General features: G+C 36.9%; 4 protein-coding genes across 5 annotated transcripts; 1 reads left to right on the top strand and 3 right to left on the bottom strand.

The window, feature by feature from the left end:
• Positions 1-432: 432 nt before the first annotated feature.
• On the bottom strand, positions 433-9,324 carry LOC106104986 (GTP-binding protein 1). Of its 2 annotated transcripts, none has more exons than XM_013285184.1 (14): positions 9,196-9,324; positions 8,835-9,026; positions 8,136-8,247; positions 7,442-7,616; positions 6,498-6,676; positions 6,110-6,273; positions 5,708-5,830; positions 5,317-5,432; positions 4,297-4,441; positions 3,741-3,923; positions 2,995-3,130; positions 2,582-2,715; positions 1,936-2,073; positions 433-1,407 (listed from the first exon to the last, which is right to left on the bottom strand). In XM_013285184.1, exons 2-14 carry the CDS (start codon positions 8,931-8,933, stop codon positions 1,261-1,263), a joined length of 1,851 nt encoding a protein of 616 aa, XP_013140638.1. In that variant the 5' UTR covers positions 8,934-9,026; positions 9,196-9,324; the 3' UTR covers positions 433-1,260. The 2 variants fall into 2 exon arrangements, with proteins under 2 accessions (XP_013140638.1, XP_013140643.1); XM_013285189.1 differs by lacking the exon at positions 9,196-9,324 and adding an exon at positions 9,107-9,175.
• A 438-nt stretch (positions 9,325-9,762) lies between these two features.
• On the top strand, positions 9,763-11,191 carry LOC106103981. Its single transcript, XM_013283907.1, has one exon. The coding sequence runs from the start codon at positions 10,155-10,157 to the stop codon at positions 10,782-10,784; it is 630 nt and encodes a 209-aa protein (XP_013139361.1). The 5' UTR covers positions 9,763-10,154; the 3' UTR covers positions 10,785-11,191.
• A 1,006-nt stretch (positions 11,192-12,197) lies between these two features.
• On the bottom strand, positions 12,198-14,033 carry LOC106103676. The gene is made up of 4 exons (XM_013283504.1): positions 14,029-14,033; positions 13,850-13,982; positions 13,438-13,636; positions 12,198-13,001 (listed from the first exon to the last, which is right to left on the bottom strand). The coding sequence occupies exons 1-4, from the start codon at positions 14,031-14,033 to the stop codon at positions 12,895-12,897; spliced, it is 444 nt and encodes a 147-aa protein (XP_013138958.1). The 3' UTR covers positions 12,198-12,894.
• A 548-nt stretch (positions 14,034-14,581) lies between these two features.
• Positions 14,582-20,466, bottom strand: LOC106105065 (RING finger protein 157). The gene is made up of 11 exons (XM_013285292.1): positions 20,253-20,466; positions 19,908-20,026; positions 19,425-19,693; positions 18,864-19,051; positions 17,909-18,063; positions 17,195-17,437; positions 16,793-16,936; positions 16,290-16,424; positions 15,819-15,938; positions 15,333-15,533; positions 14,582-14,877 (listed from the first exon to the last, which is right to left on the bottom strand). The coding sequence occupies exons 1-11, from the start codon at positions 20,338-20,340 to the stop codon at positions 14,668-14,670; spliced, it is 1,872 nt and encodes a 623-aa protein (XP_013140746.1). The 5' UTR covers positions 20,341-20,466; the 3' UTR covers positions 14,582-14,667.
• Between the last annotated feature and the right edge of the window lie 37 nt (positions 20,467-20,503).

The raw sequence follows: 20,503 nt of genomic DNA, 5'->3' as shown, positions 1-20,503 counted from the left end.
ACTGTAGTTGGAATTTTCTCCACTTTACAGATATTGATCAGACTTTTATTGTAGCATTTATAACATACTATTGAAATTATAAGCAGAAATTATTGCATATGTCTATAAGTACGTATTCCATAGATCATGATATTTTACATATGAAAGAACAGTTTTTATAAAATTTGAATATTGAAACAAAATTAAATTGTACAATTCTGTAGCAGTAGTCACTAAAACGAAATATATTGACGTACTTAACAAAGTACAAACAATAAAGATGAGCCAATTTATACCGAGTTATAATAACCAACAAAAAAAAACATTTTTAAATAAACCAAAAACATTTAGGAAACCAAAATATATTTTAATATACATTAATAAAATACAAACATTTCTTTTATTGTCAACATATAAATTTCTTCTTTTAGATAAAGTAAATTATAGATTTTTTTAATAAAAATTAAACAAAACAGATTCTTCACTTCACAACACACTGATATGCTAGAAACAATGTTATATAATTTTTCAAATACATTGAAAATATAAAAATTGTAAACTTATTGTTAATATTTCAAAAATACTTGAAAATTTGGACCTACTTCTAGTAATCGAATAAAATGTTTGAGCTAAATTTACTAGCGACAAACTATCAATTTTGTATGTAAATATGACGTACTGTAAATGTACAGACACAAAAATAAGTAGAAAATATACCATTATACTAATTTTAGATAAAATATGGTGCAATCTGATCGAAAAAAGGAAAAAATTTAGACTATAAAAATATGAGTGCCCTATATTAATATGTAAAAGTAGACAAAAATGTGTCACCACGCCTACAACTAAACAGCAAACTACGGCCTTGTACTTACAATAGACTTTACAACTTCGCCAGACAACTGCAATGGAGTTTTTACTCGAATTTAGTAATTATTAAAAAATAATTACTTCAATTAATCGATCAATGGACAAACAATTTTAAATCGGAAAATATTTTAGAGATTATCATTCCTCTGAGTTTAGACGGCCATTAAAATTTTGCTGTTATAATTTGAAAATTTATTTAATAAATAATATTTCACTTTTGAAAGGCGGATCGAAATTTTTATTATGTTAAAATGGAATAAAAATACTTATAAGGATGTCTTATGGACAAAATACATTTCAAGACGTATAGATAAATCTAGCTGAACTTTAGCAATGTCTGGCTTATGCTTCCTCAGCGTTGAGGATAGGGTTTAGTATGGTAGTGGGGGTGGGGGTGGGGGTAGGTGTGTGTCAGTTGGCGGGCACGGCGGAGTGCGAGGGCTGTCCGGGCTTGTCGTGTCGCTTGCGCGGGCGTCGGCCGCCGCCAGCGCCGCGCTTGTCAGCCTGCACTTCGAAAGGAGAATCCGCAGCCGTCACATCGGTGTCATTCTCTTGTGGCTGTTCGGATAGACAGGATTTTAAATGTCTTAACTATGAGTTTTTACTATTAAAACAAATATTTTTACCACATTTATTCTTTTACTAAAAGTATATTGGAAAATACAGTTATATGTAAGCAAATATACTTTACTCAAATTTAAAACGCAACAAAAATTCAGTATGGCTAGTTCAAACTATTTGTTTTTAAATTCATTACATGATCAAAATTCTTTTAGACGTTTCTAATCCAAAATAACTTTATTACCTTGCTCAATTTCTTCATACTATTGCATTTAAATCACCAATATTATTACTTTTATATTATGAACGAGTTGTTGCTCGCGACTTCGTCCACGTTAAATTAAATAATAGTCTATGTTACTTAGTGATAATGTAGCTTTTTAATGGAGACAGAATTTTTGTAACAGGCCCAGTCGTTTTTGAGTTATTTCAATACATACAAAAATAGAAATCTTTCCTCTTAATATTAGTATAGATTGTAATGAAAATTATGAATAGGCATTATTTTACAAGTAGAGTACTAACGTCGTGTTCGTTGTGCCTGCGCTGCGCGTTGTGCGTGTGTATGTCGTGCTTGTGGCGGGCGGGCGGCGCGCGGCTCGCCGACACCGGCTCCGGACGCAGCACGTTGCCCACGGCCTTCGTGCGCCCTTCGCGGAACACCTGCACACAAAGTTATTCGTCTTTAGCAAACCTTATCCTACTCCCATATTGTCGGCGCAACAGGTTTTTGTCCTACAAATAACTCTGTCATCGCAGTCATCACTCCCTCCTTGGTCATGTCACCTTTCACGCAATTCATCCATCTCCTCCTAAGTCTACTTCTCCTTGTAACACGCGATTTATCCCTTATAACATGCTAACCTCTTACTCCTTACCTTCTCTACCATTAGGGCTGCTCTGAAACTTTCTCTAATATACTTATTTCGGGTCTTTAATAAACCTTTTATTGCAATAAAAAATTTTAACCTACGCGAAATTAATACTCAAAGACATCGCAATGGTCGGCAAACTTATTAGTCAAAATGAAAAAAAAAAATAAAAAGTTGCTGACCACTGGCATAGACAATAACCGCGGTAGCCCTAAAAATATGTAACTAATCAAATAAAAGTACGTAGGATATGATAATAGTATGGTCAATTTGACCATAGTTTTAAAGATATGTTTTACCATGCGCTGTCCGTGCTTGAGGTACTCCGGGTGCTTGATGAAGCGGAAGCGCACGAGCGCCTTGTCGCCGGTGCGCAGGCAGTCGCGCGACATCGACAGGATCGACGCCGTCTGCCGGATACTGCCGCAGTGCACTGCACAACAGATATTTAACATAATAATAATACACAAAAAATAATAACAAACATATACTATTTTTTACACATTTAAGAAAATATGGTAGTCTATGATTTCTTCAAGAAATTAAAAAAAAAGGAGCTTATAATATTCACCTACCCAGCATCTTCCCAGCAATTAGAAGACTTTTTTAAAATTGGTTTTTTGGCTATTGGAGTTCACTAGCAATTTTTATAGATAATTGATTTTTTGACTAAGTTACAACATTGGATTGTGATTTGTCAATGTGTATGTACCCATGGCCTGATATCTGGAGGAAATGGTGGTCGGGTGGTGCAGTACGAGGATCTCCCCCTCGAACTGCCAGCACGCCTGCGGGTTCAGCGCCGGAGACACCATCACCATGCCCTTGCGAATCTGGGACCGTTTTATCTATAACATCAAGGTTAATTACAAAAATAGCAAAAAATAAAACTTAAAAAAAATTGGCAATATTGTTTCTTATGAGGTAGTAGTAGCGCGACTGTGTTGTGTTTGGTGGTTATGTTGTGTATAAGCGTGGTTGTATTGTGTTTAAGCGTGGTTGTGTTGTGTTTAAACACGTTTCTGTTGTGTATAAGCGTGGTTGTGTTGTTTTTAAGCGTGGTTGTGTTGTGTTTAAACACGTTTCTGTTGTGTATAAGCGTGATTGTGTGGTTTTTAAGCGTGGTTGTGTTGTTTTTAAGCGTGGTTGTGTTGTGTTTTAGCGTGGTAGTGTTGTGTTTAAGCGTGGTTGTGTTGTTTTTAAGCGTGGTTGTGTTGTGTTTTAGCGTGGTAGTGCTGTGTTTAAGCGTGGTTGAGTTGTGTTTAAGCGTAGTTGTGTTGTGTTTAAACGCGGTTGTGTTGTGTTTAAGCGTGGTTGTGTTGTGTTTAAGCATGGTTGTGTTGTGTTTAAGCGTGGTTGTGTTGTGTTTAAGGATGGTTGTGTTGTGTTTTAGCGTGGTTGTGTTGTGTTTTAGCGTGGTTGTGTTGTGTTTAAGCGTGGTTATGTTGTGTTTGATACCTTCTTGAGCGCGAAGCTGGCAGTCTGTCCGCCTCGCACCTCCGGCACGGGCATGCGCTTACGGTGTATTCCACGCACGGCGACCGGCGCGAACCTGCCCAGCGCGTCCGGCCCCAGCAGCAGCGTGTCGTTCAACCGGATGGTGCCTGCCAGCGTCGTGCCCGATACCACTGTGCCCACACCCTATAAGAAACGCTTTTTCAAATATCTTAGCATTCATTTACACTTACAGCGCACTTAATATAATGTTCGGCACAGCAAGTGAAAAGTTACAAAATTCATTCATTCACATAAAAATAACATATTAAACCTAATAATTTTTAATTACATAAGGTACAGAAATAAAAAAAAGATCCACCTGATTAAAACTAAAAAGATTTCACTAAGGACGCATAGGGTTTCTACAGCAGAATCTTGATAAGTAAAAGTTCAAGGGAAACATAAAATATTTTAAGTTATAGAGGTTATGGGCTCTGATAGGAAGGCAACATATTATTTTTTAAAGTTAGATAGGTTTTTAAGTTAACGAGGTTTGAGTTGTCGAGGTTATACTCACGGGCACGGAGTAGGTGTCGTCTATCTGGAACTCCGCCGGCTTGTCGTCGTGCGCCGGCATGCGCGTCTTCAGCAGGTTGAGGAACATCGTCAGCAGCTGCAGGTTCTCACCGGTCACATTCGACACTTGGAATATGGGACATAGCCTGCGCAAATATATACAAAACTAGCTGTTGCTCGCGACTTCGTCCGCGTGGTACAAGAAAACATATGAAATATATAAATAACAAAAAAGTAAATATCCCGCGCGTATCGGACATTTTTTTTTTATAACATAAGGTGGCAAACGAGCAAGCGGCCACCTGAAACCGCCTAAATGGCGAAGCGACCGCTGCCCATAGACAACCGCAATTGCAGACGCGTTGCCTACCCTTATCCGAGAGAGGAGGAGACGCACATAAAGGAGATATTTCCACTTCCTATGCATCTCCTCCACTGTCAAATCCACTTTCCCTTCCCATCCTCTCCTTATGAGAAAAGGCTTGTAAAGAGTAAGGGACTTAAATTAGGCCTCCGGCACCACACTCATCAGACGAAACACGGAATTGCTTCCATTTCTCGCCTGTTTTCTGTGTGGTCGTGGTATTACTGGGGGCGTGCCGGCCTATTCGTGCTAAGATGTTAAAGCGGGCACTACCACTGTTACATTTTTCGGCGATGAACCTTATCCCATGTGTACTCCAGACTTTATTTTATATCTGACAAATTGCAATAAGATATTGAACCGTAGCAGAAACTTTAACAAACATCCATCCATCCATCTAAACTTTCACATTTATAATATTAGTATAAAGTATGACTAGCCGTTGCTCGCGACTTTAACCGCGTGAAATTAGATAATAAAAAAGGTAGCCTGCGTTAATTATAGATAAATGACATTTCTAATTGTGAAAGTATTTTTAAAATCTGTTCCGTAGTTTTTACGTGAATTAAACACATACAAAAATATAATACAAATCTATCATCTTTAGTATATATACAAAACCAAAATTTAGGTTTTTCATGAGTGTGTGAATGTTACCTCTGTGATACAAAGTTGGTGGCGCTGACGATGACGTCATCCTTCGTCTTAACCATGACGGGCACCTTCCGGCATCCGGACGACTTCAGAATCCTGATCAGCATCTTCAGATTATCCTGTTAAACCGACAAAATACCAATTAATATTGAATTACTTCACTTAAGTTATGTATAAATCTATGTGTAAACTAAAAAATAATTTATATAATAGCAGTCGCCCGCAACTTCGTCAGGGTTGAATTAAAAAAAACTACTAAATTAGTAGGTCTTGTGATCTTCCATTGCCAACTAACTTCAGCGAGATCCGATCTGGAGATACATAGTAACAAACATCTATCTAAACTTTTTCATTTATAATATTAATAAGGAGCAGATTTTAAGTTGAATTGTACCTGCAGCACATTCGGCGGGCACATGTCAATCTTGGTGACAACAACGAACACGGGCACTGACAGCGCCAGCGCCAGCCCGAGGTGCTCCTTCGTCATGCCCACGATACCAGCGTTCGCTCCAATCTAAATTACAATTTCTTTACCAACAACATTCAAATAACATGCAAAAACAATCATATTTTAAAATGGTCCTTCGAGCCGGATCCTCAAAATCACTAATAGCACAATAAATTATTTTAAAACACGTGTTAACCTGCACATATCGGCGAAGATATTCAAAGATTTGTGTGAAGTCAACAGGGAGTGGGCCAGTGTGGTTGACTAAGGCGTAGCCTCCCTAACTTAGGGTAGGCTTTGAACCCCTCAGTGGCGACTTACAGTGAGTTGGTGAACTTAACAAACCATTAGCATGCCAAAGTCAGGCGCGTGTCCTGTCATTCCGAAGACGGTGGTCTTGAGGTACCGCTCGTGGCCTGCCAGGTCGATGAACGTTATCACTTTGGACGACTTCTCGCAGATCTTTACCCAGTCCAGTGTACCATGGTCCGGCTTGTTCACTACATTACCTATACACAACGAAATCATAGTTTTTATTTAATTTAATAAATTGTCCAATAGTGTCGCATCGAAATATCAATTTAGCATAAAGTAACAGATTTAGATTTGACATGGGCATTCAACACAAAGACTTTCTAACAAATATACTGTTTATTATGTTTAAAAATGCAAAAGTACACCACGGATCAAACTTTTGGGCACTTTTTATTGAGTTCTAGATAGACGTACGTACCCATGCTGTCGAAGCCGAGGATATCGTTGCCGACGGAGCTGGTACGACCACTCTCAAGTTCATGCTTGTGCCGGAAGAGCCGCTGTCGCGCGTGTCCTCGCCCGTTGTCCAGTTCACCGTGCGTCAACACGCCTAGCAGTGTCGACTTGCCCGCGTCAACATTACCCACCACAGCAACCCTAGACAGTACATACTAAAGTTAAGAAAATCAGTACTGGACTGGAGGATCTCCGTAACACTTGATCATTGATATAGACGAAGTCGTAAGCAACAGCTAGTTCAGGATAATTAGGATTAAGCGCGCCATTCTGGCGGGAGTTAGTGGTCTGAGTGTTGAAGTAAAGTACGCTGTTGCGATTGTATTAATGTCTAAAACTAGGAATCCGCAAATTAGTGATGGTCAACACGAGTTCGTAACTCGAGTCGACTCGAGTTGAATTCTCTTTAACTCGAGTTCGAAAACCGAATGGAACCGACATGGAGCTAAGTTTGACCTCTGTGAAGTTAGCCCCCTCACTTTCTTTTTTTTTTTACTTTTTTTATGTAAATCGTTTAAAAATAGTTAGAGAGAGTTAAATCGAGTTACGTTTATCCCGAGTTGGCACATCACTACCGCAAATACTATAGGATACAATCGGATCTTCGAAATAGAAAATCTTACAAAGTCCAATTACATATATAATATAATAAAAAACCAGTAATGTATATAAATGTCTTATTTAAAACATAAGCAATAAGTCTTATCAAATTAAGTTTATCAATGTAACTTCTTGATTAGGTAATTGTCTATTTGAAATTTACTAAATACTTTATTGATAAGAATTCAAATGTAATTTAAAAAATCGAATAGTTTTTTAAATGCACTGTTAATGTTAGATTATGCGAAAAAGTTAAAAAATTGTGTATGCCTTATAAACTATAATGTAATTTATAGCAATACTGACCGTATCTCCATAAAGTCAGTATGATCAAGTTCAGTCCGGAGCAAGTACTGTCCGACAAGGCCAGTGCCGCAGTCCCAGCGGCGCAGCTCCACACACGAGACTTTCTCTCCGCTAACCAGCGACTGAAGTGTTGCCACAGATGCACTGTACTCATCCTCCGTCAAACCTTTGCCATCTAATTACATTTACAATAATTACATCTTGTTCTGAATAAAGCCTTTTTTATAAATATCTAACTAGTTGTTCAACCCTGTAACTTCGTCTATGAAAACTATGTAAAATATTCAAGTTTACTAGTTTTTCTTTTTTTATGAAATCTGAAGTAATTTCGCTGTGAAGATATTATGAAGAAAATTTTCAATTATTTAACTTTTAATAGTTTTCTATTATTACATAATTTTACATAAGATTGCATCATCATCATCATCATCTCCCCTGCCTTATCCTACTCCCGTAGGTAGGGTTGGCGCACCGGGATTTCGTCCTCCAAAGCACTCTATCATCCGTCATCTCAGTCATCACTCCCTTCTTGATCATGTCACCTTTCACACAATTCATCCATCTCTTTCTAGGTGATAAAGAAATATGATTGCATCATGATTAAATTATTAACATTTGTATTAAATTAAATTACATGTGTAATGCAGATTTTCCTTAAAGGTAAAGTCTGTGTCAAGATTATATTTAAACAAACCTTCCCCTTGTCCAATATCATAAATAATTTCTCCATTTCCAGCTTCCATCCTTTCTAGCAGCTGTTTCCTGAGCAGGTCATATTCATCAGCTGTTGGACTTACCAGTATCATCTACAAAGATTTATTTTTGAAAAATATACAGTACAAAAATCACTGAATTATGAAGGATAGGCCAAGAATAAGCATATGACAGGGAAAAAGTGTTCCTTGCTACAGAACATAGATCCGAGCCGAGATTTTTTTTTTAAATATACATATAGCGCAAAGATATAAATGAAAAAAAAAATCTCTCTATTGTAGTAAATTGTTCTATTATTATGATTATAGTAATTGAATTTAGAATTCAGTTTGTTACTAAAAGGACTTTAAAAAAATCAATCAAAGTCCATTTAGTTTTAATTCAAAATCTATTTTGATTTAGGGTTAAATATAAATAGAAACATACTTTGTAAATATTGCAAACGATGGAAGTAGTTGTACAATATGCATTAAAATTTCATCAGACTATGCATTTGTTTTTATGAAATTTAGTAATCTTGTGCAATATTTTTATTATTCTGAAATTCTTATGATAATTAACCGTTTAATTTATGTAACAGAGAATTAATTTTGCAAATGTTTTAGCGTTTCAGCTTTTTTGAATTTGGCGGCATAAATGAGCGGGAATTTTTCTAATAAGATGAAAAACAATAACATACCTTTCCTCTTATACTCGAGTAGTCAGTTTCGCTCTCCGCAAAGCCCTCAGCCTCTGATAGTGGACTTCCATCCACGGGTGAATCCATTATTTTATCCATATCTTTGTAATATAGTTTGGTCAGGCGTAGACGAAATTTTACACCATTATGTCACTAAAATACTTCGAACCGCACACCTTTGTGGAAATTTCGCTATAAAATGAAAAACGTACTCTTTGTGTTACGCTAATATTGTGAACTATACAAATTTGAGTTCCTGTAAATTCCCAGACCTTTTTCGAATATTTTATAACACAATATACAAATAAAAATATACAATATGATCGAAATTCTACTGCTTAGGCAAATGGAATACACTTACATTACAACTACAGTAAAGTTATCATCAAATTATCCAACTAGTAAAGAAAAGTAAATAACTATATGGTGTAGAAGAAAATAAAACAGATGGACAGATGAAATGCCAATTGCCAACTTTTTGACAACTCAGCTTGAGCGATTCTTAAGCGCAGGCGCAACTTCTTTTTTTATTTTTCCGCCTTAGTAACATGTATTTCCACCCCTTCAAAAACTAGTCACTATAATTTGTTCGTTGTGTATCTAAATATTCTATAATTCTTCTATAAAGTATCTCTTTAAAGAAAATAGGTGATACTACTTTTTTGCGTCTTGTTTACCGACTACTGGAGTTTAGAAACGCTAAACCGTCCACGAAATGTTCATATTCTTAATGTTCTATATTAATTCTATGTCTACGCTTAAGAAACAATGTTAAACGGTCTAAATCCTTGCCTATTTAAGGCGCTTAAGTTGGCTTAAGTGCCCAAATATCGTCCTACTTGAACATCGGCGGTTTACAAAGGTACATTATATTGTTGGTAACACTAGCTGTCAAACATCACTGTCAAGTCAAATGACATCCATCTGACATCGCCATTACATTTGCATCCAAGCAATTGTTTGTTTGATAATATTGTGCAAATTTAACCTTTTGTGTACGGTCAATTAATATGTGTGATTAATTGTGCGAATTTTGTTGGGGATTAGAGTAAAACAAAGTTTCTTTAAGTTGCTTTATTTATTTTTAAATCATAAAACAAACAAGTAATGCCTAACTCTTGAAAACACTTTAATTTTTGCCTTTTCTAAGATGATACTTTGGATATCCTTGTCTTCGAACAATCAACATGGGTAATGTACATCAAGAATTAATTCAATTAAAATGTATTTTCATATGTAACTGTGTGGGGTGAATGGATCTCAAAGTTAATGGACTGTTCTCATGATTTTACTGTGATATGCCTCTAAAAAAAGGAAGTTATGGAAAGTGAAAATGAAAATACGAAATCTGAAACTTGTTTATCATTGCCCGGAATAGTAGTTAAAACAGAACATGATGTTATAACGGAATCAAATATTTATCAAATACAGAACAATACAGAACCAAAGGCAAGATCACTTGCAAAAGATAGTTATTTTTCATCTTATCTTAACTTATTTCCAATTTCGAGTGCAACGAAAATTAAAAAATGGGGAAACAGTACCCGATTTAAAAATGAATCTCAAGAAAAACGTGCTGCACGTTTAGCGAGAATGTCGGCGCGGGCTGCTGAGAGGATCGCAGCTGAGAGTCCAGAACAACGCCAAGAACGACTGGCGAAAATATCAGAGTACAGCGCAAAAAGGCTAGCCAATGAAAGCCTTGCAGAACGATCGTTAAGACTTAAAAAAATGTCAGTATATACAGCAAGCAGAATAGCACAAGAAAGTGACAAACAAAGGACTGAGCGCTTGAGTCGTATGGCAGAATACAGTGCCAAAAGGATTGCTAATGAAACAAAAGAACAAAGGCAGGCACGATTGCTTAAGATGTCTGCTTATTCTGCTAGGAGACGGGCACTGAAGAAAGCTGCAGAGTGTAGTCAAATAAATGTAATAGGGCATTTATAAATCAGAGTAAGGACTGAATATGTTTATCTTACTTGGCAACATTAATCTTTTGTTAAGTTACCAAGTAACCAACTTAACTAGTAATGCAAACCCAAAAGTATTATAAAAGTTTACAGAAAAAAGCAAATGGTATACATTGTCATTAATTACTTAAGTGATAAATTTTTTACTTAAATTATTGTTTCATAAATAGTAAATTTTAATGGATTTTACTTATATGTAGGTTTTTGCACCAAATTGAAAATCTGTAATATCTGCCTACCCTTATGTGTAAAAGTGCAAGTGCATGTTTATATATTAAATTATTTGCATTTAAATTGTATTTACTTTGAGACTGATATCTATTTAACCTAGGATATTTTAAAATCTTAATATTTAAAGATTCTACCATTTTTTTTTTTATTTTTGTACAGTGACTGCTGTTCTTTGAATAAATAAAAGAAGTTTTTTTTATCTGCTAGTTTTGGTTATTTTATAACATGTTGACTTGTAGATATATGTCACTTGACACTGGCCCAATCTGCTAAGGGGAGCCATAAACAAGAAATAGATTTATGCATACATAAACACTGTATAGAAAGTTATATTAACACCAAGATACTTGATATTTTCATATATTTTATTAAGGACTAGCTTTCGTCCGCCATGGAATTTAAAAAAATCAAAAGCCTATGTGTTCTTCCAGATTATCCTCTATGTCTATACCAAATTTTATCGAAATCCGTACAGCTGTTTAGGCTACAAACTCTAACAAACATCCATCCATCTGAACTTTCGCATTTATAATATTAGTATGAAGTATGATTTAAAAATAAAACAAATCCATTATAATACAAAATTTTAATCACATAAACAATTTAATCCATTACATGTTCGATAGAAACTAGACAAATATTTTTTTAGTTATTAAAGACAACTACGCCACTTAAAAAATATAATAATGAAATACTTAATACTGCCATTTAATTAAATGTTATCAGTATTGTACAATACTAGACAAAGATATTTAAATGAGATTCTTGCATCAGATATATCTTAACTAGCTATCGCCCGCGACTCCGTCAGCGTGATAAAAAAAAGTAGCCTATGTGTTCTTCCAGACTATCCTCTTACATATATACCAAATTTCATTAAAAATCCATTCAGTCGTTTAGGCTACAAATTCTAACAAACATCCATCCATCTAAATTTTCCCATTTATATTAGTATGACGTATGATTTCAAGTCTACGCAACAATGTTACACTTACAATAAATGTAAATTACAATTAAGTGTGAAATAAATATAATTTTTCTTATTTACTACACTATAAAAGATTTATGAAAATTAAAACAATTGTTTCCAGAAACATCTATCTTACTATAAACATAAATAATATCAAATTAGATTACCTGTGAACCAGTAATTCTTTAACATATATTTATATACATTTTTCTTAATTTAAAACTCTAATACGCTTTTTGTTAACTTCAATGTTATTATAGATTTTGATTTTTTGCTATTTACAAATTATTATCACATATAAATTATTTTTTATTATCTAAACATAACAGATACATGGAACTACAGCTACTATAACATATTACTTACATATAGTAAACAAGTTTTTAATAATTTTAACTTTTTTTTAATAATCTTACAATCTCAGATCTACCAAATAACAATGAAAAACACTACTTCATATACTATAATGGAATGTCAGTTTAAACATCTAAAAATGTTTTATAACTTTCTACTAAAATTATACGAAAATTATTCAATTACATGTCCGTAGCCAATCGACATAACCATTAAAGTTCTCCCAACACCAAATATTTATAAAACTACTGGTTACTATTGGAATATTGAACAATTACGAATATTTTACAAGTATCAGAGTAATTCACTACAGACACATTCTTTTCTTGTATAGTGCATAAAAGATAATACAAATTAATTCCAGAGATGTTAAGACATTTGTGGTCGTCCTAGCGCTTAAAGGAAAAACATTAAACTGTTGATTTATATCCTGCCAAGTCACGTGATACTCGCTCATTACAAAATGGTCTGTATTACAATATCAGAAGGGCGAGAGTGGTGTGTCGGGAGCGTGGCAGGAGAGGGCGAGTCGCTAGCAGGGCTCTGCCGGCAGCGGCGCGGCCAGCAGCTGTCGCGACGATGACGTAGAGCTGTACGACTCGCCCGACGACCGCGCGCTCCACTGGCTCAGAGGAGTGCCTAAATACAACCTTAATGTCTAGTAACTAGGTCTATATTGCAATGGCACAATTCAGAATCTGAGTGTATTTTACGTTATATGTTGTCTATTCCATTTATAATGCTTTAATACTAACCCGTCATAATTTTCTGGTTATATCGATGCAATCTGATGTTTGAAGACTTTTGTTCATTTGATACAAGTTTCCGGATGTGGGATTTTTAAAGAAAATAATTATTTACTATCTATAAACTACACACAATTGTATTCTAATAGAAACATGCCGATAAAAGGAATAAATGACGGGAACCGTGACGCTATTTGTAAAAAGCCTTTCCATAGATTTTAAAAGCGCACTAGACGGGGGTAATAAGAAAAAAATCGCAATATTAAAGTAACATGCACATAAGTTTTATTGCATAAAATATGAACTAAAAGGACTTTAAGCTGTCATACCTGGCAGCGAGGTGACGTGGTGCGGCAAGGCCCAGCGCTGCGGCGCCTCCGCCCCCGCGGGGGCCGCGCCCTCCTGCAAGGAACCGCCACGTACAAGGGACAACCATACTAACTTAAACGCTACTACTACACAACGATTATAGCTGGAATACAATATTTCACTGACAACAGTGGCGCTACAATCTAAAGACGATTTTGTCTATGGTCAAATACATTTTTAATAAAATTTCAACATTTTAGCATAATTTAAACAACAAACATATTCCAGCTATATTAAAAATAAAATGACGCAACGAGCTATGACAAAATAAAATGGATGCAACGAATATAAAAACCAGAACGCGCAAAAGAAAGGCTTAGGGCAAGCGGTAGGAGGCGATGCGATGCGATGCGATGCGATACGATGACTTACAGGCCTGGCGGCGCGCGGCCCGCTCAGGATGGTGGTGGCGGGCTCCTCCGGCGTGAAATAGTCGGAGTCCTCGGCCGCCGGGGACGCCCCGCTCGGCGACCGGCCCAGCGCTGCGTGCCAGCCACACTGGTAACTAACACGCCCCACACCACACCCCACACCCCACAACCATAACCTACCCCATACCACCCCACAACAAACCTACCTCAGATAACTCTAAACTATCTCGTGGTAATTAGTTTGTGAACATGGCGTATGTAACTGTGCCCAAACAACCCAATCGTGGCAAGAAACCCGTATTACGAACATTAAATCGATTGGTTTTTTTCACTAAATTTTTCGTTAAATTGCCTAATTCCAGATATGTATAAATTTCAACACCCATAAAAGTATTATTCCGTACAGTTAGTATCAAATATGCAGCTTTCCAAAATATTATTAATGCATAACAATTCGAATATCATTTTAATGTTAAAAATAATCAAATATGCCAATAAACATTCAACAAGCAGTTGAAGTATGGATGCAGCCATGAACTTGGCACAATTTAAACGTCAAATGACTTTCGATCAGCTCAAATGGAAACGTTTTGACTTGTTCAACGGAAGCCGATTCGATAATGTACGCGACATGCAGCGCGATTGCAATGGCGGCGGAAAATATTACCTCAAAAATTTCTTATAAACTTCTGAAATTCTAAAAAAAATTATTAACCTAATTCATAATTGATTCTAACGCCACTATGCTGTAAATTAAAAGGTTTATTCCACTAGAAGTCGACACCTTAATAAAGTATGAAATTCTATTCTGGTATAACTTTATACATATGGCCACTTTGACCATACGAATGTTAGAGTTTCCGCCACCAATGCGCGTAGCAACATGCGTGTCACCCGGTCCCGCAATACAGACATACAAGTGTGATACTGACAGTTGTGCGCCGTGTCCGCCTCCTCCGTGTCGGTGTCGTCGATGTGCGCCAGCGCCGGCGCCGCCAGTCTTAGTGCGGCCCCGCTGTTCTTCAATACCTGAAAACAATCGAACTTAATCTTACTAATAAATACGCAAGTTTTTATAGACGGATGGATGGATGTTTGTGGCCTAAACGATCGAACGACTCCCAATTAAATTTGGAATAGATGTAGAGAAAAGTCCGGAAGAACTCACAGCCTACTTCATTATATTTTTTATTTCCACATAGTCGCGGGTAAAAGCAAGAAATATTTTGCGAAAGTTTGTTTGTATAGATTGATAGAACGATGGATGGATGTTTGTTACTAAGTATCTCCACGGCTTAACAGATCTGCTGAAATTTGGCATAGATGTAGAACATGTTAAAGAAGACCATGTAGGCTACAACTTAGTTTTTTTTTGTTTAATTCCTATGTTTTACCAAGTCGCAAGCAGACTAGTTATGTATTAACAAATATTATTAGTGAGATCGGCATTATGCAAACTTGCGTCGTAATGTATGTATACCGACCCCATTAACAGGCAGCGTGGGGGCGGTCTGCGTGAGTAGCGGCGAGCGGCGCTCGGCGTCGCTGTCGGGCTCCGCCCCCGCGGTGGGCGTGGCCTCGTCGTCGGAGGCGCAGGCGGAGGTGGCGGAGCCGGCGCGCGACGCCGCGCGGGACTCGCCCTCCGACACTCCGTGCGAGTTCAACGAACTCTGCGCAAATACAAACTTAATACTTAATTAAATAGTTAGCCCTTAACCTTCGAGAGTCTACTTATATAGGTTATATATTTTCGCGATACTTATTTAGGGGTATATATATTGTAAAAGTCGTCATAGCATAAAAGTAAGATCGCCATGGTAACGGTTTTTGTTAGCTAAAGGAAATTCAAAAAGAATTCTGAACACATGTAAACAATAAAATAAAATTTTTATAATAACAAATGCGGACAAAGCACCTCGGGCACAGCTATGTACTGCAATATTTATAATTCCATATTCGTACAAGTGTACCTTGGACAGTTTGTCAGAGGAGAGTCCGTTGTGGTTGTAGAGCAGCGGGCTGCTCGCCACCGCCTTCTCCTCCGCGCGCTTCGCCTCCTCCTCGCGCGCCAGCAGCACGGACATGCGGAACTGAACACAGCACTACTCTTATAATATACGTTCTATTCAAAAAATTGTTATAACGATTCTTTCTTTCCTGGGCCAGTTTTTTAACCGGCGTCCTTTAATAAATACGGCGCTCTCTAAGTATCAAACAAAGCCCACATGAAGGCGCCTTGGTCTCCTTCCTTTTTGGTATGGGGGAAACGTCAAAAGATACCCTGCTTTCTGGGAACACATTTTTACACAAAAATTAACACTAAAATCCCCTTGGTGCCAGCCTCATGCAATAGAAAAGGCTTCCGCGATCTCCGTAAAACTCACCAGAACACATCGATATATTCTAAAGCCCTTACTGAGTTTTTTGTGTTCTCTAAATACCTCCGGAGTGAGCGGCTGGTGCGGCGGGCGGGCCTCCTTGGAGCCGCGGCGCGCCTTGCGACTGCCGCCGCTGCCCAAGCTCGTGGAGGAGCTGCGCTCGCGCTCCACGTTGCAGCGGTTCAATATCTCCGCAGCCTGAGGTATGAAGCCATAATCCATCAGCATTTCAGGTTTGCTACCATTTTTCAAAATTATAAACCAATGAGTAGTATTTGAGTTTTCCTTAAAAAAATCGTACTGAAAGTCCGACATATTTATCCTGAAGTCGGCTTTAATTTTATTTTAGTTACAAATAGATTATTCTTGTTTCCTATCGAAGTGGGAAACCCTTCGAGATATGGTCAGAAGGAGTTGTCGAGAGCCTCAGGAATGATGAAACGATGCGAGAGAAACAGAGAGAGAGAGAGAGAGAGAGAGAGAGAGAGAGAGAGAAAGAGACAACGCTTACGTTTGTAAAGTTTTGTGAAATGTGTGTTTGTATGTGGGGGGTGGAGTGGGGGTACCTGTGAGGCAGTATCAGTGTCGGGGCTGGCGATGGCGGGGGCGGGTGCGGGCGCGGGCGGGGGGCGCGCGCGCGCACTCGGCCCGTTCAGCGCCTCCAGCAGCGACACCGGCTCGTACCCCGCGGGGATGTTCTCCATACTGCCCTGTACACAACAATTACAAATAAAACTATTTCTGAACTCTTTATCATCGTGCTGTCCTTATCGCACTATATGTGGGATCGTGTACAATATTTATGTCCTACAGATGTGGTGACCCCTATAATGTTATGAGGCTCAGATAGCTTAAAAATAACGTCACTGTCAGATAAGTAACATAATCCGATATTTCCATCTCATGTTTTACACTGTTATGAGACAATTTAGAATTTGGTGGAACAGGCCCTTAATTCATATTATTACATCTGTAGGGTTGTTAGGCGGCAGCAGTCCGGGCGCGGCGAGTCTCTGCAGCGCTCGTATCTGCAGCAGCGCGCGGAAGGGCGCGCGGCAGATGGGGCAGTTGTTGGCCTGGTAGCGCAGCGAGTCCGCGCACGAGTTGCACAGGCAGAGGTGTCTGCACGGCAGTATCAGCGTGTCGCGCACGTCGCACATACATATCACGCATTCAGAACCACCGTCTTCGGTCTCCTCGTCAGAACTAGGCTGTGATTACAAGAAAAAAAGTATATATACATAAATTACTTACTGTTGTCCGCAACTTCGCAAGAGTCAAATTAAAAAAGCAATAAAAAATACAGTCCATGTTGCTCACTGATAACAGCTTTTTAATGGTGAAAGAATTTTTGAAATCAAGGAGTTTTTGAGTTATCCCAATACATACAAAAACACAGATCTTTTCCGTTATACTAGCTGTTACTCGTGACTTTGTCCAAGGGGAATTAAAAATTAGTAAGTACTCTGTGCAAAATTTCATCAAGATATCTTTAATAAACATCCTTCTAGACTTTTGCATTTATTTAGTAAAATCTTCAAGCATTTTTCAGGTATTCGAAAATTGTTAAAAGGGAGGGCACAGTATAGTTGTAAAGCAAGAAATAAATGTTACTGATATACGAAAAATCTTGCTGAGACTTTGATAATTTAAAAATTTGATCCTAAAATGAATAAGCTTACCTTTGTATCTAAATTCTTGTTCTCAATGCCATATATTTCTTGTAGCAAATAACATAATCCATCAACAAATAACTTTTGCTTCAATGCTTTTAAAACATATGTCCCATCGGAATGTTTTTCTATAATAGCTATTGTAGTATGAGATTGGCGTATTTCTGAAAATAAAACAATCTTGATTACGATAAATATAGCATATTGTTTAAGTGGATTTAAACAAAACTTGAATTCATTTGAACTACAAGATTTTGATTCTAGATAGCTATCACATTAATATTATAAATGTGAAAGTTTAGATGGATGGATGTTTGTTACAGTTTATAGCCTAAAGGGCTGAACGGATTTTTGATTAAATGTTTGACAGTGGTAGTGCCCGCTTTAACATCCCGGTGTAATACCACGACCACATAGTAGACAGGCGTGAAATGGAAGCAATTTCGTGTTTCGTCTGATGAGTGTGGTGCCGGAGGCCTAATTTAAGTCCCTTTCTCTTTACCACCCTTTTCTTATAAAGAGAGGGTGGGAAGGGGAAGTGGATTTGACGGTGGAGGAAATGCATAGGAAGGGGAAATATCCTCTTTATCTATGTCTCCTCCTCCGTCGGATAAGGGTAGGCAACGCATCTGCGATCGCGGATGTCTGTGGGCAGTGGTCACTTTGCCATTTTGGCAGATTCAGGTGGCCGCTTGCATGTTTGCCACCTTATGTTATAAAAAAAAATTGTATAGATGTAGAGGACAGTCTGGAACACATAGGCTACTCACTTTTGTTTTTTTTAATCCACGCTGGATCACGGGTAAAAGATAGTTGCGTTATAAAAACATTACTTACTGCTAATTTTAGTAGTTTTGGTAATGCATTTTATTAAATAGTATAATGATAAGATACGAAATTAATCAATTTCTATAATAAACAGTAAGCATAATCTTTTATCTAATGTAGCGTAATAAAAACGAACCTTCCTGTCCTTCGTCAACAACACAGTAAATAGCTATAGGAATTATTTCTCTGTCTGCATTATATATCAAGTCTTCCTCCGGATACTTTGATGGGTCAAATACATGTGAGATCTGACAAAACTGCTGATTGGCACCTTTCTTGTAATGATATGTCTGTGAAGTCATTGTAGGATCTCTGGGATAGTACCTATAAAATTTCAACAATGCACAAAGTTTCTTTTCCTTTTAAAGCATTAAAATTTTATAATCATTTAGGAAAAGAAATATAATGGACTAATAATTCAATACTGAAATGAAATTTAAATTTGTATCAGCTTATTAAACGACAAGCTATCACTCTCTACTTCTTCCATTTGGAATTCAAAAACATAGCCTATGTTACTCATTGATAATGTAGCTTTTTAATGGTAAATTTGAAATTGGCCCAGTAGTTTATGAGTTATTCCTATACATACAAAAAAACAAATCTTTCCTCTTTATAATATTAGTATAGATTTTTATGTCTTATAAGATTAATTTTATATTCAACTGTCAGACCATTCAAAGGCTAATGTACTTACACAACACCAGCCGGAGTCACCTCTTCGGTACAGAAATAGAATACAGTGATAGCACATCTAGCATCACAGTCAAACGTAAACTCAATGTTGTAATATGTCCCTTTAACATTACAGTCTACACTTTTGATCATTCCATCACTAATCTTGTTATCATTTAATTTACCCACTGGTTCTGGACATCGGACAAATCTTAATGATTCCTTTCTGATGTTTACTAAACTTTTCAATGTCTTTGTTGGTTCGTTTGATTGAGGTGGAGGGTATGGAAACTGAAAATAAGATATAGTATTAAAATGTGTACTAAAAAGCAGTAAACACACTTATGCCTAAGATTTATTTGCCAGATTGTTTATGAGATCCTTTAATATTAATTGTTGTAAATACAGCAATTTCAACATATAGTAATGATTACTATATTCTTTATTTCTCACACATTACAGCCTTACAAATGAACATTGGTAACTAAGAAAATTTAGCACTTACAGGAGTTGGTCTGCTCCCAAGAAAATTCAAGTCTGCATTCTCTCCAAACAAGTATGCTTCAGGCTGGGGAGTGTCAAACCGTTCTCCACCCATGATGAAATGACTTCCAAAGTAATTACCTAACAAAGAATAAGCCTCATTATGATTTATAAAAAAGTTGTAGTCCCAAAATAAAACAGCAAAAATCGTTTAATCGATTAATGTTTATTGAAGTTCAAAAATGGCAATATAAGGCCATGTCCAATGTAGTGCTATCTCTGATTCAATTTGTAAATCCGATACTATCGCGAAAATCTAATGAAAAACAATCTAGCTCAGTACAAATAGGATAAAGGTCATGCGAACCAGATCTGGGTGGATATTTGTACGCATGATTAGAAACCACATCTGCCTCTTCAACACCAGCATTTTGTCTACTCGCTAGAGCACCCATGTTATTTTTTACAAAGTTTTGCACAAAAAAACAAATTCAATGTTGGAAAAACAACTTTTTTCACAATACTTCAATATACAAACAAACTCGTATTTTCAATTCAACAAAATCAATGATAAATTATAAATTGACATTTGATAATTTGACAATGACATTTATACGC

This window comes from Papilio polytes, unplaced genomic scaffold (assembly GCF_000836215.1).
Source record: "Papilio polytes unplaced genomic scaffold, Ppol_1.0 DF824270.1, whole genome shotgun sequence".
NCBI classification, from domain to species: Eukaryota; Metazoa; Arthropoda; class Insecta; order Lepidoptera; family Papilionidae; genus Papilio; species Papilio polytes.
Note: the sequence above shows the minus strand (reverse complement) of the source record. Positions and strands in the feature narration are given on the sequence as shown.

Bases quoted from the DNA above. Each gene is read 5' to 3' on its own strand.
- LOC106104986 (XM_013285184.1), bottom strand. From the start codon at position 8,933: ATGGATAAAATAATGGATTCACCCGTGGATGGAAGTCCACTATCAGAG. The intron at 8,248-8,834 runs GTATGTTATTGT...AAATCTTTGTAG, and splicing joins ACTCGAGTATAAGAGGAAAG to ATGATACTGGTAAGTCCAAC. The intron at 5,831-6,109 runs GTTTGTTAAGTT...ATTGTAATTTAG, and splicing joins CTGACTTTGGCATGCTAATG to ATTGGAGCGAACGCTGGTAT.
- LOC106103981 (XM_013283907.1), top strand. From the start codon at position 10,155: ATGGAAAGTGAAAATGAAAATACGAAATCTGAAACTTGTTTATCATTG.
- LOC106103676 (XM_013283504.1), bottom strand. The intron at 13,637-13,849 runs GTAAGTCATCGT...ATTTGACCATAG, and splicing joins GGCCGCGCGCCGCCAGGCCT to ACAAAATCGTCTTTAGATTG. The intron at 13,002-13,437 runs GTATGACAGCTT...GGTTGTATTTAG, and splicing joins CCACGTCACCTCGCTGCCAG to GCACTCCTCTGAGCCAGTGG.
- LOC106105065 (XM_013285292.1), bottom strand. From the start codon at position 20,340: ATGGGTGCTCTAGCGAGTAGACAAAATGCTGGTGTTGAAGAGGCAGAT. The intron at 19,694-19,907 runs GTAAGTGCTAAA...TCTTATTTTCAG, and splicing joins TTGGGAGCAGACCAACTCCT to TTTCCATACCCTCCACCTCA. The intron at 15,939-16,289 runs GTATTTAGAGAA...TGCTGTGTTCAG, and splicing joins ACCAGCCGCTCACTCCGGAG to TTCCGCATGTCCGTGCTGCT.